The sequence below is a fragment of the Balaenoptera physalus genome (assembly GCF_965194825.1).
Source record: "Balaenoptera physalus genome assembly, chromosome: 10".
NCBI classification, from domain to species: Eukaryota; Metazoa; Chordata; class Mammalia; order Artiodactyla; family Balaenopteridae; genus Balaenoptera; species Balaenoptera physalus.
Genome location: NC_138889.1, coordinates 8,651,368 through 8,668,008, shown reverse-complemented (window position 1 = coordinate 8,668,008; position 16,641 = coordinate 8,651,368). Strand labels below are relative to the sequence as shown.

The 16,641-nt window shown below is 52.0% G+C and overlaps 1 protein-coding gene and 1 long non-coding RNA gene across 2 annotated transcripts; one reads left to right on the top strand and one right to left on the bottom strand.

The window, feature by feature from the left end:
- The first annotated feature begins 180 nt into the window (after positions 1–180).
- On the top strand, positions 181–13,550 carry LOC309668411. Its single transcript, XR_014268219.1, has 3 exons — positions 181–3,338; positions 4,071–8,922; positions 10,680–13,550. It is a non-coding gene; the product is annotated as an uncharacterized lncRNA (long non-coding RNA).
- Positions 4,805–16,397, bottom strand: LOC309668410 (uncharacterized protein; the record flags this gene model as incomplete). Its single annotated transcript, XM_082478161.1, has 4 exons — positions 14,929–16,397; positions 9,978–10,063; positions 8,789–8,854; positions 4,805–4,939 (listed from the first exon to the last, which is right to left on the bottom strand). Exons 1-4 carry the CDS (start codon positions 14,996–14,998, stop codon positions 4,805–4,807), a joined length of 357 nt encoding a protein of 118 aa, XP_082334287.1. The 5' UTR covers positions 14,999–16,397.
- Positions 16,398–16,641: the final 244 nt, after the last annotated feature.

The window sequence follows — 16,641 nt, the reverse complement described above, 5'->3', positions numbered from 1 at the left end:
CACTGTCGCGGCCTCTCTTGTTGCGGAGCACAGGCTCCAGACGCGCAGGCTCAGTAATTGTGGCTCACAGGCCCAGTTGCTCCACGGCATGTGGGATCTTCCCAGACCAGGGCTCGAACCCGTGTCCCCTGCATTGGCAGGCAGATTCTCAACCACTGCGCCACCAGGGAAGCCCATACACATGGATTTTAAAGAATTACATTGAGTTCTCTGAGGGGAAACTGAGGTCAAGAAGGGGAAGGAGTTGATCCTGGCTATGAAGCAAAGTTCCCTGGTGGTCTATCCCCACTAGGGCTGCTGGGAACACACAGGACTCTGGGAAGTTGTAATTTCTAAGGAACAGAAATGTAAATGTGTAGTACAGGTGTGGTGGGCAGAACTTTAAGATGGCCCCATGACTTTGTCTCTTGGTGTCTCTTGTGGGATTATTCCGTGCTGTGCTGTAAAAGAGAGATTACCTAGACTAGCCCAAAATAATCACCATGGGCCCTTTAAAAGCAAAGAATTTTCTCCAGCTGGTGACAGAAGGGAAGTCAGAGATTTGAAGCATGAGGATTCCATAATCGTGTGCTGGCTTGAAGATGGCAGGGACACATGACAAGGAACGTGGATGGCCCCTAGGAGCTGAGAGCATTCCCCTAGCAAGGAAACTGGATCCTCAGTCCCACAACCACAAGGAATGGAATTCATCCAGCAACTTAAATGAGGAGGAGTGGATACATCCCAGAGCTTCCAGAAAGGAATGCTTCCCGGTCGACACCTTGACTGCAGCCTGTGAGACTCTAGACAGAGGACTCACGTGAGTCACACGGGGCTGAGTTCCGACCCACAGAACTTGGAGCTAATGAATTTGTATTGTTTAAGCTGCTACCTTTGTTACATAGCAATAGAAAAACAATAAAACAAGCATGTCCCAAATATTGCATGGGACATACTTACACTAAAAAATTATTCATTGTTGAATAATTATTCATTATTCAACAAAAAAAATTATTCATTGTTGACCTGTAAATCAATTTTAACTGGGTCTTCCATAACTTTGTTTGCTAAACCCTAAAACCCAGGTAGGTCACAAGGACAGACTATTTAGAGCTGGGCCAAGGAGCCACTCAAGATTCCTCAGCTGGCACAGAGCTCCACAGTCTCGAAGTGGTCTGCATACTCCTTACCACCAGGGCAACAGGAGAGGTTTCTAGTTAACAACCTCCCTCTAAAGCAATGGTTCCTAACCTGGAGTGTAGACCCCTGAGGTATCCACGGACAGAATTCTGGGGGCCTGGGAAAATGATGGGGGGATAAAAAAGTCACATCTTTATTTTCACTGCTCTCTAACTGAAACGTGATATTGCCTTCAATTAAGAATATCGGTGTTATATATACAATGGAATATTACTCAGCTATAAAAAGGAACAAAATTGGATCATTTGTAGAGGCGTGGATGGACCTAGAGACTGTCACACAGAATGAAGTAAGTCAGAAAGAGAAAAACAAATATCATATATTAACGCATATATGTGGAATCTAGAAAAATGGTACGGATGATCTTATTTGCAAGGCAGAAATAGAGACAGATGTAGAGAACAAACATATGCATACCAAGGGGGAAAGGGGCAGATGAGATGAATTGGGAGATTGGTATTGACATATATACACTATTGATACTATGTATAAAATAGATAACTAATGAGAACCTACTGTACAGCACAGAGAGCTCTACTCAGTGCTCTGTGGTGACCTAAATGGGAAGGAGATCCAAAACAGAGGGGATACGTGTATACGTATAGCTGATTCACTTTGTGGTACAGCAGAAACTAACGCAACATTGTAAAGCAACTATACTCCAATAAAAAATTGATTTAAAAAAAACAAAGTAGCCATAGACAATACATACATGAATGGACAAGGCCGTGGTGCAATAAAACTTTACAGAGACAAAAAAAAAAAAGAATATCAGTGTTATCAGTACCCATAACTCTGCCACCAGTAGAAATCACACAGCAGTTTTCGCCGATGTCACAAAATATTTTTGCATTCATCGCTATTTTGAAATTATGATAATTATTAGATCTTGTTATTTAATGTGTTAATAAAAAGCACATATATTACTATATCACACATTTTTAATGTTTTGATAACTATATTTCAATGTAATTGGTTTCCTTTGTGAATCTATTATATTGTTTATAAAAACATTATTCTGAGAGGGGTCTCCCACGCCTTAACAGACTGTGCCCAGGGCACCAAAAAGTCAGACCCTGGTAGAAGCAATGTGGTATAATGGAAAAGATGTCAGGATATCAGAGAGCCTGGGTTCAAGTCCCAGCTCTAATGCTTCATTACTATGACAACGAAGACATTTACTTAACCTTTCTGAGCCTCAGTTTCCTCATCTGTAAAACTGAATTATTGGGAGAATTAAAGAAATAATATATATGAACCACCTGGCTCAGGCCTGCCCTCAAGAAATGAAGGCTAATTATTATTATTAACAACAGTTACAGCCAATAACTATAATCCCAGCATCACTGGTTCCTCCTTTCTCTTTTCCCCGCGTGTTTGCAAAGCTGCCCCTGGGCTCCAGCAGGGACCGTGGCTTCCTGTGGCCCCCCAATGGCTCTGCCCCACGTGGCCGCAGCCCCTGCCCTGGGTCCCACAGGCCCTGTCCCTGGCTCAGCCCGCACGTCCCCACCATCTACCCACGGCTCCAGCAAATAGGACAAAAATGCACATCCACCCCGTGGTGATGACATCGTGCAGTTTGCTAATGAGAAACAAGTGGCCTGCCGTGCTCAGGGCAGAGGGCGGAGGACAGATTCCCACCACAGCCCGAAGCCACATTCCCCAGGTGGCACACGGTGACCCAGCCGGAAGGTGCAAGGACTTCTCCGCCTAGACCTCTCTTTCTGCACCGAGGCCCTCGGCAGCGCCCCTCCTCTGCACCCAGAGCACAGCCCTTCCTGTTATGGGGCACCGGACCCGCCTTGGGTGTGGGCAGGAGGGCAGCCAAAGCCTGAGTCACTGGGAGGGGACAGTGGGGCCCTGAGCTGTGGTCTCCATGGGTTGGGCTGAGAGGACAGGGAGGAGTGCAAGGCCCCTCCCGCTCACCCAAACCCCTGTAGCCCCATGTGGGGTGAGCTGGCGCCCCGTCTCCAGCCCTGGAGCCCTCCGCAGCTGCCTCGGCCCACACCGCCCTTCTCCGGTGTCCTGCGCCGCTCCAGCCAACTGTTCCCTCGGGGCACCTGCTCCCGGCCTCCTCTTAACAACCCACCTCTCCCTCCTCAGCATCGCTAGTCCAGCAGGAAAACAGAGGCCCGCAGAGGACTACTCACTCACTCCAGGTAGCAGGGCCCCGTGAGGACTAAAGGTTACTGCCTTGGACTTTGGGTGGAGCTGGAGATGCCGGCTGGAAGAAGGGACCATCCCTGAGGCCTAGTGGCCCGGCGTGTCTATCCGCAGCCTGGCCTGTTGCCTGCCCCGAGCTTGCCCGGAGCCCTTTGTCCCATGCCCAGGCCGCTCCATCTCCAGCCTTGGCTTCACGCCCTGGCTCTTGCTGCCTGGGTCCACATCCACCCCCCCACATGCTGGGTCCTCTGATCCTTTGGAATGCTTTTCTTGAACACCATGGCCTCGGGTTCTCTGCCTGCCTGTGACTCAGTGAGGCTTGCACGGCCCCCTCGAGGAGGGGCGGATTTGGACACTGCAGCTTGGTTTCCAGCACACCGGCAGGGGACCCTCCCCCCAAACTACTCTCACATACAACTGCCCTCTTGTGCACCAGGTGGGGGCCAGCCATCCCGCCCCCCGCCCCTGCTCTCCGGGCTCAGAACCCTGCTGTGTCCTCTCAGTCATCAGCACCAACCCTGCCCACTCTAGCCCAGACAGGTTCTGGACCAATCCTAACAAAACCAAGAAACGCATTAGTCTTAGGGGAAGAGTGTGGAATCATCCCCCCTTTCCAGGGAAGGGAGATCAGCCACCTCCCATGGGATCTTAGACACTGTTCTTTCTAAAGAACATCTTAGATACTCCTTATAAGAACCTGTAAAATTGGTATTTTCTCTATTTTACAGGTGAGAACACCAAGGTTCAGAGAATTCTTGGACTTGCCCAAGGCTGAATGGTGAAGCTGGACGTCAAGCCATGTCTGTTTGGTTCTATAACTCCTTCTTTTTCTACCACTCTGGGCACTCTTAGGCCTGCCCACCCACTGTCTCCCCCAAGCCTCTGCCAGCTTGGCCTTGCCTTAGTTTCCCATGTGGCCTTTCAGTGCCTCGCTGGGAATAGAGCTTTTCCTGAATCCCTTCCAATATGACTGAAGCCCTGACACACCCTGTAATTCTTGGTAGACCTTCTCCCTGGGACTGGTCCCTGGTACCCAGGTGCCCCAGAGCCCAGAGGGCCCCTGCGCCCTATTGGCTGACCCCCAATGCCATGCTGTTGCTGTCCTTTCTGACTGTCTTCCTGCTCTTCTGGCCCATCCGTCAGATTGGACCTCCTTGGAATGGCACTGGCCCAAAAGAAGGCTAATTTGCTGTACTCTTCTGGACGCTGGCCTTGTGACAATAGGGTACCGCCCTCAGGGCCCCGCCCAGCAGCTGCCTAGCCATTCTCTCCCTTTTCATCCCGGGTCCCATCACCCTTGAGGGCTGAGCCTGCAGGAGTCATGACGAGCGAGGGCAGTTTCTGACTCAGCCCCCGGGTTCTGAGTCCGATGCCGCTTCTCTTCTCTCCTCCAAACAGTCCTGTGAGGGCTGCCAACGCTGCCTGAACATCTGGGTCCGTACACTTTCCAGGGCGACCTTGCTCAGGGGGTGGGGACCAGGCCTGACCAGAAACAGCCAAGGACAGATGTGGAGACTGGGAAGGTGGTCTGGAAAGGCTTCTCCGGAGGGTGTGGATGCAGAAACTTGGTGGAGAGCAGCTGGCAGGCCTGGGCCTCCTGGGCATGAAGGGAAGGAAGACCCAGGGATGGAGGGGGCGGGGAAGCCAGGAGACACCCTCACCTCCCGCGGAGCTGCCTGTTTATATTCTGTCTGCTCACTCGGCCTTTTCCAGACGGCTGGCCCACCTCCCTCACATGCTGCTGTCGTCAACGCCCTCCCTGCTGCCTGGTGCTCCCACGGAGGGCCACTGCTGTCTGTGATGGCTCTGCCACACCCCACAGCCGGGGAGAAAGGACTAGAAGCTGGAGGGCCCCTGGGAGAGCAGGGTACCTAGGGACCTCACAGCCCCTCCCACTGGGGGGCACTCATCAGATTTCCCCTGCTTCTCTCGTGTGAGTTTTAGCTCTTTCCCCATATCTGTTACTCTCCACCTACCTAGTCTCCGAAAGTCCAGGGAACGAAGGCTATGAGAGCCAGGGACACCGCACTCCCACACACAGGGAGGGACAGGAGCAGAAGCCCACATCCTTCTAACGGGCATCTCCCAGAACCCAAACCCCTCCCTCCCGCGGGGCCTTCGGGGGCAGGGAGCCCAGGTCTATGTCAGACAAACAGCCCCGAGCCTGGCTGAGCCCCTTCTGCACCAAAGGCCAGTCTCCTGCGTTTCCCGTGCGGCTTTCCCATCCCTTCTGGGACATCCTTAGTCAAGGAATGCCAGGAGGGGAGGAGGGAGGGTTTGGGGTGAGTAGACCAGGCCACTGTCTCTACCTGCATCACCCAGGGATGCAGGAGCAGCTGTTTCCTGGAGAAAGAAAACGGAGAGGCCCAGAGACAGGCTGAGGAAAGACAGAGACAAAACGACAGAGAGACACAAGCTGGGGGAGACAGACAGAGAGACAGAAAAGCACCAAGAGGCCCAAATTGACACCACATGGCCTCTCTGCCGGACTCCAGGGCCCAGCAAACAAGGTTTTGTGCTGAGTCAGTTGCCATGGTGACAAACATGCAGGAAATATCCAAGATAACTAGAATAGTGGCAATAACATGTGTTTTGGATAAAACCTCCTCCCCACCCCACCCCCTCCAAGATATTCATTGCATTACTTGGGATAAACTTGGCTTTCGCACAATCACCTTCCCTCAGAGACCTGGGGTGGGGATTCTAAGGTCATCGGGTGAAAGGAATGGCTGCCTTAGGGGACCATGATGGACTGGAACAGACTTTTGCTCTGGAAGAAAGGATACATTTTGTGCCTCTAACCTCACTTGTGCCTCTTGAGTCTAGATTTGGGTTCCCTTATCCTTGTGCTCCAGAACAGAAAGGCCCAGAAGAGTCTAAATTCCTGTTGGAGGTCACATAGTAAGTCTGAGGGTGGGGGAAGGTACTGGGGGTTCTTTACAAGCCCCAAAGCATCCAACAGAGTTCAGTTTCCATGGTAGAGACAAAGCAAAAATGAGGGCACGTGAGGCAGTGTAAGAGCCAGACACCCTGGGAATGCTGGCACCTCCACTGGGGTGACCCCTGCCCTCTCTTCCGAAGCAAGGGCAAAAATATCGGGGGGAAGGAGTGGAGAAGCAGAGAAGGAGCAGGGGTTCTTTGGGGCAGGTGACCCAGAGAGAGAAGAAAAGGACAAGCTTTCGCCTGGCAGACACACAGGAAGGAGATCTGGCGATGCCTCCTGAGGATCTGAGAAGGCTGAGACCGCCACCAAAGACCCAGCTGGAAGGCAGTCAAGGCAGCCCCTTCCTCCTGCCAATAATCGGGGGGCTCTGATTCCCCTACACGTCTCCGGGTGGCCGGCAGAAAGGATGCCAGGGAAAGAACCCAAGATTTCAAGTCAGGCCCTGCCTGTACCTGCTGCTTGTACAATCTCAGGAGGGCCCCAGGGCAGGGCAACCTCGGTTCTGGCCTCTGTTGGGTGGAGCGAAGGATCACTTATCTCGAAGGGGCAGGGCCGGCAGGAACAGGGCCTGTGGGAGCACTTGGCACAGTGGAAAGCCCTGTGTTCAAGTTGCTGACTGTCGTGACTCAGGAGAGAGGAGTGGACGGGCCGAGGGAGCAAAAGTTCATGTGAGGAGACTTTCTGGTTTCTCTAATGACATTATACCCAGATTTTCCAATGTAAACAACCAGCTTCAGTTGTGATTTCCCATCTTGGAAAGTTTCTGGGAACTGATCCGTGATAGAAATGGGTTTGGGAATGGTCCACCTGGACACAGTGGACCTTGCTTGATTTGAAACAGTCCCCTTGGGAATGCCAGAACCACGCTGTGGCCTGGGGGGAACCCAAGGGAGTTCTACCTACTGACCCTTGTCAGCGAGCATCATGCCAAGCCCTCCTGCATTGAGGTCTGTGCTGAGCCAGGCCTGGAAGTGGCCCTTAAATGACCCTCCAGGCTCAAATGAGGTAAGTGGCACCAGCTCCCTTGGGAATGTAGAGATGTCTCAAATTGAGACCAGATTTACTTCCTCTATGCTGTTGGGAAGAGCAAAATCCATCCCATTCACATCCCAAGTTCAAAGCTTCACTTTGGTACCATGCTGGAAGGATGTGGAGGTGAGGGGGAGACAGGTAGGAGAAAGCAAGAAATAGCTCAACCCTTGGTACCTCACTCACCAAGTGACAGCCAAGCAAGGGGAGGGGTTGTCTCGGGGGTGGGGAAGAATCATATTTCCCAGATCTGGGACTAGGGCCCTAGAGGAGCAGGGGCCTGCCAGCCCCTTGCAGGTGGCCTGCCAGCTGAGCAAGCAGGGAGAAAGGCAGACCAAGGCTGGGCCTGGGCCTGGGCCCCCCACCCAGGCCCCGGTTCCAAGGGAGGACGGCAGGAGGTCTGCCGGGGGGAACACCTCCCCCCTGGCTACCTTCTCAATATCTGGTTTCACTCTCTCCCCTGCTTTTTCCACACTGATTCTCTCTGGCCCTGGGCTGATTTTTCCAGCTCTTCGTCTGTTTCTATGTGGCCCCAGCAGGAGAGGCAGACTCAGGGGCGAAGGGCTGACTCTGGGTGTGTGTGTTTGTGTGTGCTGGGGGCAGAGGTGGGTGGCGGGGTGATGGGTAAGGAGGAGGAGAAGGAATTAGTAGCCCTGAGCCTAGCAATTATGGTCGCTCCTCCAAACATCGTCAGGAAAGCCACAGGCTGATGGGAGCTAGAGAAGGCTGGAGCCTGGAGGGGGCAAAACGTGCCCACCTACCCTCTTTCTTCATAATTCCTCTGGGCTTTTGAGAGGAACACAGGTCAGCCATAGATTCCACAAGAGCCTTAACCTGAAAAGGAAGAACCCGGTCTCCCTTTCCTACCCGACAGGCCCGGCTGGGATCCCAGCCCAAGCACCCTGGGGCTGTGACAGAGCACTGAGGCACTGAAGCCTGCCTGGGAGACTCTGGGGTATGGAGTTCACGGCCCCGGGGTGGGGGCAGAGAGCAGGCGCTCACTCTTCTCTGTTTGCCAAGGATCCTTCTCCCAGGGGATTAACAGGGCCTTTCTGCCACCCCTCTGGCTGGTGCAGGAGCCAGAACACCAGCCCTGGCTGCCAGCCAGCCTGTGTTTGGGGGGCCGTGCTCCCTCAGAGACTTGCAGATGCATTGCTGGGGCCTTAGGGCAGGGGGGGGAGGGAGATGCCTCTGGGGGGTCCCTGGGGCCACCCAGCTGGGAAGTACCAACGCTGAACTCCAGCCAGCTCCGGCTTCTGGGGAAACAGGACTGCCTGGCCTGCGGCCGATGGCAGACAGGGAATCAGGAGGGTCTCTTGTTGGTTTGTCCCCTTTCTCTCTCTCTCCTGCAGTCAGAGAACACGTGACCAGTATGTAACCTGGAAGGCGGAGGATGGGGGGCTAGGAGGCTGCGGCCAGTCTTAAGCTGAGGGGTGGGAGTGCTCTCTGGCGGGGATGGGAGTGGAATGAGACCGTAGCAGCAGGATCGCCCTTGCAGGTCCCACGGGATGGGAAGCAGCTGGCGTATGTCTCCGATTCCTGAAAGAAACGACATAGATCTGCAAGGAAACTCTGAAATCACCCTCATTCTACAGATGGGGAACCAGGTGAGGCCCGACGAGGTGAAGCAGCTTGCCAAAGGCCATGCAGTTATGGTCAGTGGAGCCCAGTTTAGAACTAGCCGTTCTGTCATTATACCCCAGTCCCTCCTGGTTCTCCTTCCCCTTCTCTCAGGACCCTGCCACCAGGAGACCCCCAGCAAGAAGGGATGATGGGGGATTAGCAATTCTACGCAGTTTGGGTGGAGGGTCGGCGGTAGAGCAGCTGGTGAGGAAGGTACACCAGAGCCTGTGGGCCTGAAGGGGGCGCTCTCGAACCAGCAGCACCGTAAACGGGGACCATTCCGAGTGGCCCCAAGACCATCTCTAGTTGTACAGAGCCTGCACTTGTCTCTCCCTTGTCCTTCCCTGGGCTCTTTTAAGTAAACAAACACGGCACTCAGGCAGCTCTCTGCTGGCAAACATCCCCGACTTAGCAACCACTCCTGGAATAAACAAACACTCGCACGCGGCACGCTTTCGCACGCCTGTGCCCCCTGACGTCCGCGGAGCCCCCACCGGGCCCCAGCCTTAACAGACAGGCTCCTTTCAGCGTTGTGGCTGAGACTGCCACCTTCCGCCAGGATGCTGGGACCCTCAGGGACCTCGGGGTTTGGAGACCCGTCCCACAGGCTCCATCGAGGCCCGCTCTGGCAGCCCCAGTCCCAGTCTCTTCTAAGAACCCCAGAGGTCAGCCCTGAGGACAGCGGGACTGTAACGGCACCTTCAGGATGATCTAGTAACTAGTTCAGCCAACGGGAGCCCTGGGAGAGAAGATGACTTCCCCGAGATCTTGAGGATGGGTCTTCCAGAGGCAGGATCAGAACTCTTTCTACCTCCCCCAAAAGGCCCCTACTCCTGCCAATCTTCTGGGTCATTTTCACTCATGGTGGCCCTCTGTGGTCAGGGTGTTTCAAAGCGGACAAGCATCATCCAGATCCGGCTGAATCTCAAGAAACGACAAGTAGATAGCAAAGCCCCTGCCTCGTCCCGGAATGACGTTCCCCACGAGGCCCGGGCCACGCGCAGGAAAAGTCCTCACCGTGTTGTCACAGCGGCCTTACCTTGGAGCCTCCCAGGAGCTGCCTTGTCTTATGCTTGGGAAAGGCGGCTTCCTGTGACAACCAGCTCACAGCTGAGCGCCAGGCACCTTAACAGTAAGTCAGATGGGAACGTCAGTTACCTAGAGCTTGAGTTCCAGTGGGGCAACAGCAGAGGCGAAATCACCTTAGGCCAAAGGGACTGGAGATGAACACCAGGGAGTTGTGTGGGTTTTTTTGTTTTTTTGTTTTGTTTAGTTTTGTTTTTATTTGGCTGCGCTGGGTCTTTAGTGGCGGCATGCAGGATCTTTGTTGCCGCGTGCAGGATCTTTTTTTCAGTTGCGGCATGCGAGATCTTTTAGTTGTGGCATGCGGGATCTAGTTCCATGACCAGGGATCGAACCTGGGCCTCCTTCCTTGGGAGCTCCCAGTCTTAACCGCTGGACCACCAGGGAAGTCCCGGGACTTGTGTTTAATACATGAGAAAATCAAGGCAACTGAGGGGTGGGGAGGAGGTGGTGTTTAACCTGCATTGAAGCCCAGAGCACACGGCAGGACTAGCGGACAGGCCCACAGATGGAGACCAGGCCTGGCGGCGGGCAGAGCACAGGGCTGTAAGCGCTAGCACCAGGCAGATCTGGTTTCAGGTCTCGGCCTTTCTGTTATTAGCTGCGGGACAGTACGCAAGTTACCGAACTTCTTCTGTCTCTAAAATTCTCATCTTAGGCGGTTGCTGTAAAGATGAATCAAATGCTGTATATTAAGCCTCCGACACTTGCTCTGCTGACATCCACAGTGATGGATGACGATGGCACGGTTTTCCATCCCAGCTGTATTCCCCTTTATTGTATGAAAAAAATTAACTGAGTTGAAACAAGATCATATGTGTGAAAGTGCATTATAATAAAAGTGACCTACAAAATTGAGGCGTTAGCATTTAAAGTAGTTTCACTATTCGGATCAATCTGGCCCCAGTGTATTTCTAAAGTCCAAGTTTTCTTCATCAGTGATTGCGTATTGTTAATATAATCGCTATCGTCAGATACAAGTGATCATTAACATAGCAATCAAAGCTGGGTTTAAAATATTAGTCCTGTTGTCAGGAGCATGTTACTTGTACTTGCAATGTAACTTTGCCCTAATGACAAAAAAACAGCAATGGAGGGATAAGAAAGCCACAGAAGGTGGGCCTGTGGCTCCAAAGTTCAGGTGTGAGCTCTCCGACTGCAGGTGTGGGGGACGAGGACCAGAGGGTGTTGACCCACCCGTCCTCTGTCCCAGTGTGTCCCTGATCGGCACTCACGGGCCTTTTCCAAGAGTTCCCTCTGTTCTCTGTCTCCTCTGGCTGTCTGGTCCCTGAGCTGCTGTCAGTGTGAGCAGACAGGAGGGTCTGAACTCAGGGCAGGGGGACTCAGAGCAAAGCCAGGAGGCCCTGGATTAGGTGGCAGGCGTGCTGAGAGCACTGGGTCTACGTGGGAAGTGCTCAGATCTGGGCTGGGGGTGTGGCCTGGGCTGGGGGTGTGGCCTAGCCTGGGGTGCACACCAGAGCTGAAGGCCCAAGGCAGACCTACTGGCCAGACACGTCTGGGAACCAAGCATCGTTGAGTGTTGCCAGCTACAAGTCTGCAAGAGTCAGGAAGCAGAACTCTTAAGTCAGGAGACCAGGAAACCGGGCATCAGATCTCAAAGAGTCTGGGCAGGGGTGTGGGACTCTAGCAGCGAGAAAGGATTTTGACTTGGGAGAGAAGACTGGCTGACCTGGGAATGTGGAAATATTCACCAAGTGCTGGCCTCAAGGCCCGAGTTAACAGGTGGAGGCCCATTGACGGCGAGCACCGGTGGGCTAGGGCAGGGTGGACAGTGTGGGAGGCAGTTCCTGGGAGCTACGCCGGAACCCCTGCCCCGAGTGTTCATCAGCGTGAAGGACGGCAAAGAGCAGCATGCACACGCACGTTTAATTAGGAGCACGATCCACCCCTCTTCTGAGGCGCTTACTAGCTTGGGAGAGTTGATGGACCCCTCTAAGTCTCAGTTTCCTCGTCCTTAAAAGAGGGATTATGACACCTACCTCATAGGGTAATTGCAATTGTGAGAACTAAATCACACAATGGGTGTTAAAGTGCTTAGCACTCCGCCTGGCCTTATTAAGAGTGCTTAACAAAAGCTAGGCATACTTACCAATTAAATAGTTATCAAGTGCCTATTATAAGGCCAGACCCTGCACTTTGTATAAGAGATACAAAGATGAAAAGATCTGGACACTGCCCTCGAGAAGCTTGGAAGTAAAGAGGTTAGACAGAGGCTCCAACTTCACACTGGCACTTAGGGTGAGATCGTGATCCCCATGGGGGCAGGTACAAGTGCAGCAGAGGGAGATGAGGGAAAGAGCGCTCCAGTTGACCTTAAGAAATCAGGGAAAGCTACCAGAAGGAGGCAGCGCATGAGTTGCACCTGGAAAGATGAACAGGCGTTTTCCAGGCAGACAAGCCGAGAGACAGGAACACAGGCAGAGGAAGTAGCAAGTGGAAAGATGCAGAGCCATGAGAAACCCGCTGCGCCCTGGGAGTTAGAACAATGAACTTCAGTGTTGCTGTAGCATAAAGACGAGGAGTGGGACTGGACTGACAGAAACCAGATCCCACAGGATCTTTTGTGCTGAAGAATTGAGATGTTACCCTGAGAGCGATGGGGAGCCACTGGAGAAGTTGAAGTGAAGAACTGAGGGACAAGATTTGTCTCATGACAATATCTCTCTTGGGCTTCCCTGGTGGCGCAGTGGTTGAGAATCTGCCTGCCTAATGCAGGGGACACGGGTTCGAGCCCTGGTCTGGGAAGATCCCACATGCCGCGGAGCAACTAGGCCAGTGAGCCACAACTACTGAGCCTGCGCGTCTGGAGCCTGTGCTCCGCTACAAGAGAGGCCGCGACAGTGAGAGGCCCGCGCACCGCGATGAAGAGTGGCCCCCGCTTGCTGCGACTAGAGAAAGCCCTCGCACAGAAACAAAGACCCAACACAGCCAATAAATAAATAAATAAATATTAAAAAAAAAAAAAAAGTGAGTGCTGCATGTTACATGATTTCATTGATATGAAATACACAAAATTGGCAAATCTATAGAGACAGAAAATAGATTAGTGTTTGCCTAGGGCTGTTGGGGGAAGTTGGAGAGAAGTAGGGAATGACCTCTAGTAGTTATGGGGTTTCTTTTTAGAGTAATGAAAATGCTCTAAAATTGACTGTAAGAATGGTTGCAAATATTTGTGAATATACTAAAAACCATTGATTTGTATACACTTTAAATGGGTGAATTGTACGGTATGTGCATTATATCAATAACTCACTAAACTTGTTATTTCTTTTTTAAAGGTTAGAAAGAAGGTAAATCATGAGAATCCTTCCTGTTGTACCTTTATAACCACACCCACCTTCTTCCCACCCTTCCCTATCCTCATTTCTATTCAGTGGCAATCGCTAGTCTGCCCTCTATTTCTAAAATGTTGCTACTTGAAAAATGTTACATAAATGGAATCATACACCATGTGACCTTTCAGGATTGACTTTCTTCACTCAACATACTTTCTTGGAGATTCATCCAAGTTGTTTGTTCCTTTCTATGTATTACCCTTGGTATGGGGGTACCATAATTTGTTTAACCATTCACCTGTTGAAAGACATCTGGGATGGTTCCAGTTTGGGGCTGTTAGAAATAAAGCTTCCATGAACATTCACGTACAAAAAAAAAAAAAAGAAAAAGAAGAAGCGAGCGCTGGACTAAGACAGGAGGGGGTGGGGACGGGGTGTAGAGCAGAGGGGATGCTGAAGAGGTTGAATCGGCAGGACTGGGCGACTGATTGGATGTTGGGGATGAGGAGGAGGCCCTGAGGAAATGCTGACACCCTCCTCCAAGGTAGGGGGCTGCAGAAAGGTGAGCAGATTCAAAGGGAGAGAGAGTCCCGCTCAGGAGTCCTGCTTTATCTCAGGGAACTTCAGGTGGAATTCGGAAGAGAGACCTTGACTGGAAGTGCAGATGCAGGGTCAGGGGCCTGAGGGTGTAGTGTAGCCAGAAGTGTATGGGGAGTGTGTAGAGTGAGAAGGGAAGGCATGGAAACCCCACCAACATGTATGGATCTAGTTGGGGGGGAAGGCAGCAGGGGGCACAGAAGGCACTAAACAGAATCCTCCAGAGTAGTGGCAAGAGATTCAGGAAAGAGCAGTACCCCACAAGCCAAAGGAGCAAAGCACGTTAAGACTGAAAGGTCGATGGTATCAAATAACGACTGACAAGTCCAGTAAGAGAAAGACTGAGGAGCGCCTACTGGTGGTGACTTGGGGGAGTGCACTCTGGGTTGAGGAGTGAGTGTGAGGTGAAGCAAGCGATGACAGGTCACTCTTTTGAGAAGCTTGATCAAGAGGGAAGATGTGTGGCGTCATAGCTAGAGAGGGACTGCGGGTACAAGGTAGGTTTAATTTTCATTTTTTAACATGGGAAGGACTTGAGGAAGTATATACGCTAAGGAGAGGTGGAGTTTGAAGATTCAGGGGGAAAAGAGGAGGAAATGGGATGGAGGACAGAGGAAAAAATAGGATCCCAATCACAGGATCCTGTGCCTGAAACACTCCCTCTTATCTCCGATCAGGTTCCCCAGGAAACAGACTTTGAGATTTTCTTGGAGAATTACCGGGGCAGGAGGGGTGGGGGAGGGAGGATCTTAAGGACAACACCTGCTGAGTGAGGGAGCCAGGAGGCAGGCGTGGCAGACAGGAGCTGAAGGTGATGCAGGTAGCAGAGCATCCTACGTGAGGAGGGGGGGCGCGGAGGCAGGCAGGTTTGCAGAGAGTGACAGGCATGGAGGAAACCGTCCTGATGGACTCTCCCCTTTTCTTTGCAAAACAGAAAATTGTTGAGAAAGAGAGCTTGAGGTCTTGAGAAGACCCCAAGAGTGGTGAAGGTCTGGAATGGCTGTGGAGACTCACCTGATGGGGTCTCTGTGTACTCTCTCGGGTGCAACAGAGATCGGATACCATAAATCTGTGGTGACGCCATCTCCTGGGCTGGGTGATTTTCCGTAGTAGGGCTCAGAATCCCAGAAGTACAAGCAGAAGGGGAGCTGGGGGTGAGATGAACTGAGGTATGTTTCCGGGTTTTGTTGTGCTCCCCAGGTAGGCCTGGGGGAGGAGCCTGCAGCTCACGCCTCTACTTGAAGCTTCCTTCCATCTCTCGGGGTAGCTGTTTATTTTGTTTTGGCCAACTCACCAATCCAAGAGTTGAAAAAAACCAGACTACATATCAAACCATTCCCAGAGTCAAACATTAGGATAACTTAGAGGTCAGTGAGTCAGATACATGTGGATTACATTTTCTTCTAATGACATGCTTGGTTAGAAAATCCTAGTCTGGGATTTGGGAGTGATGGGTGCTGTTTGGGACACCCGTATAATTATGAAGGCGTAAAATGTACGTCCGTGTCCCAGTCGTTGAACACTGACAAGGTCTGAACACCTTCGTTCAAGACTGCGTAGATTCCCATGTCTGCAGACCACTGGAAACTTCTAGGAAACCTCTCATGGGGCCAGCCTGGGGTAAAAGAGGCCCCATATGGCTGGCTTCTGCTACCTTCACCCATCCTTCTGTTTAAGTGGGGTGACCCTGAGGCCACAAGGCAAATGCCAAAATGGGCTCAAGAACAGTAAAATCAAGGTAAGTGCAAACTACTTTAGGGTTAATAAGCCCAAAAAGGAGGATTCCCCAGGTTAGGTGAGGTGCTTTTCTGGAATCAACGAGTTTGAGGTGAGTGTGGAGAAGACGAAGTGAGCGTTTTGTCAGGGACAAGACCATCAAGAGACGCCAAGTCCTCAGTCCGGCTCTGTGACCTTAAGGAGGTCACTAAGTTTTCTGTCCCTTCGGGCTTTTGGTGCCTCCCCTGAAGAAATAAAGGTTTGGAATGGATTCAAACCTTAGGGTCCTTTCCGATCTTACTTCTCCAGTTCTCTATCCTTTATGCCTCAATTTAAACTCATCCTTTTCTGCCTCTTCCATACGAATCTTTCTTCTTCCCAAGGGGCATGAGGGCGTTTGGTGAGCTACACAGTCTTGGCCTTGTCTTCCTGTCTCTTGCTGAAACTTCAATCAGTTCTCTAAGATATCATCCATCCACGCGTTCATTCATCCATTCATTCAACAAAAGTTCAATGACACCAGTTTCCATCCACCACTCTAGCTAGAGCTGGGCGATTGACACATGGCAACCTCCTGGGGAAGAAAACAAGAAGTCCACCTGGGCCATCGGATTAGGGTTAGAATATGTTCAATTAGACCAGGTTAGGTTAGGTTAGGGACTGGCCCACTCGGACCCCAAACTTCTTCCTACACAGCCATGTAACGGAGAAGTCTCTTTTTCTAGCCCTCAGGTCCCCTGCTCTTACCTCAAGGAATAAACGTCGCCATTCTTGACCCCCTAGTGAGGATGGAGAGGGAAAAGACTTAGGCAAGGGCGGTGAGGCTTTGTGTCAGGTGGCAGTAGCTGGCAGCTCTCCGGGGCTTGATCTCAAGGCCACATTCCCTCAAAGGAATGATGGTGGGAGGGGAGCCAGCAAGAGATTCTGGAAATGGGATGCCGGAGCTTTCAGGATGGACGGGGTGCCACAACAGCTGTCCTACAGATGGGGAAGAGCATTTGAACCTTGAGT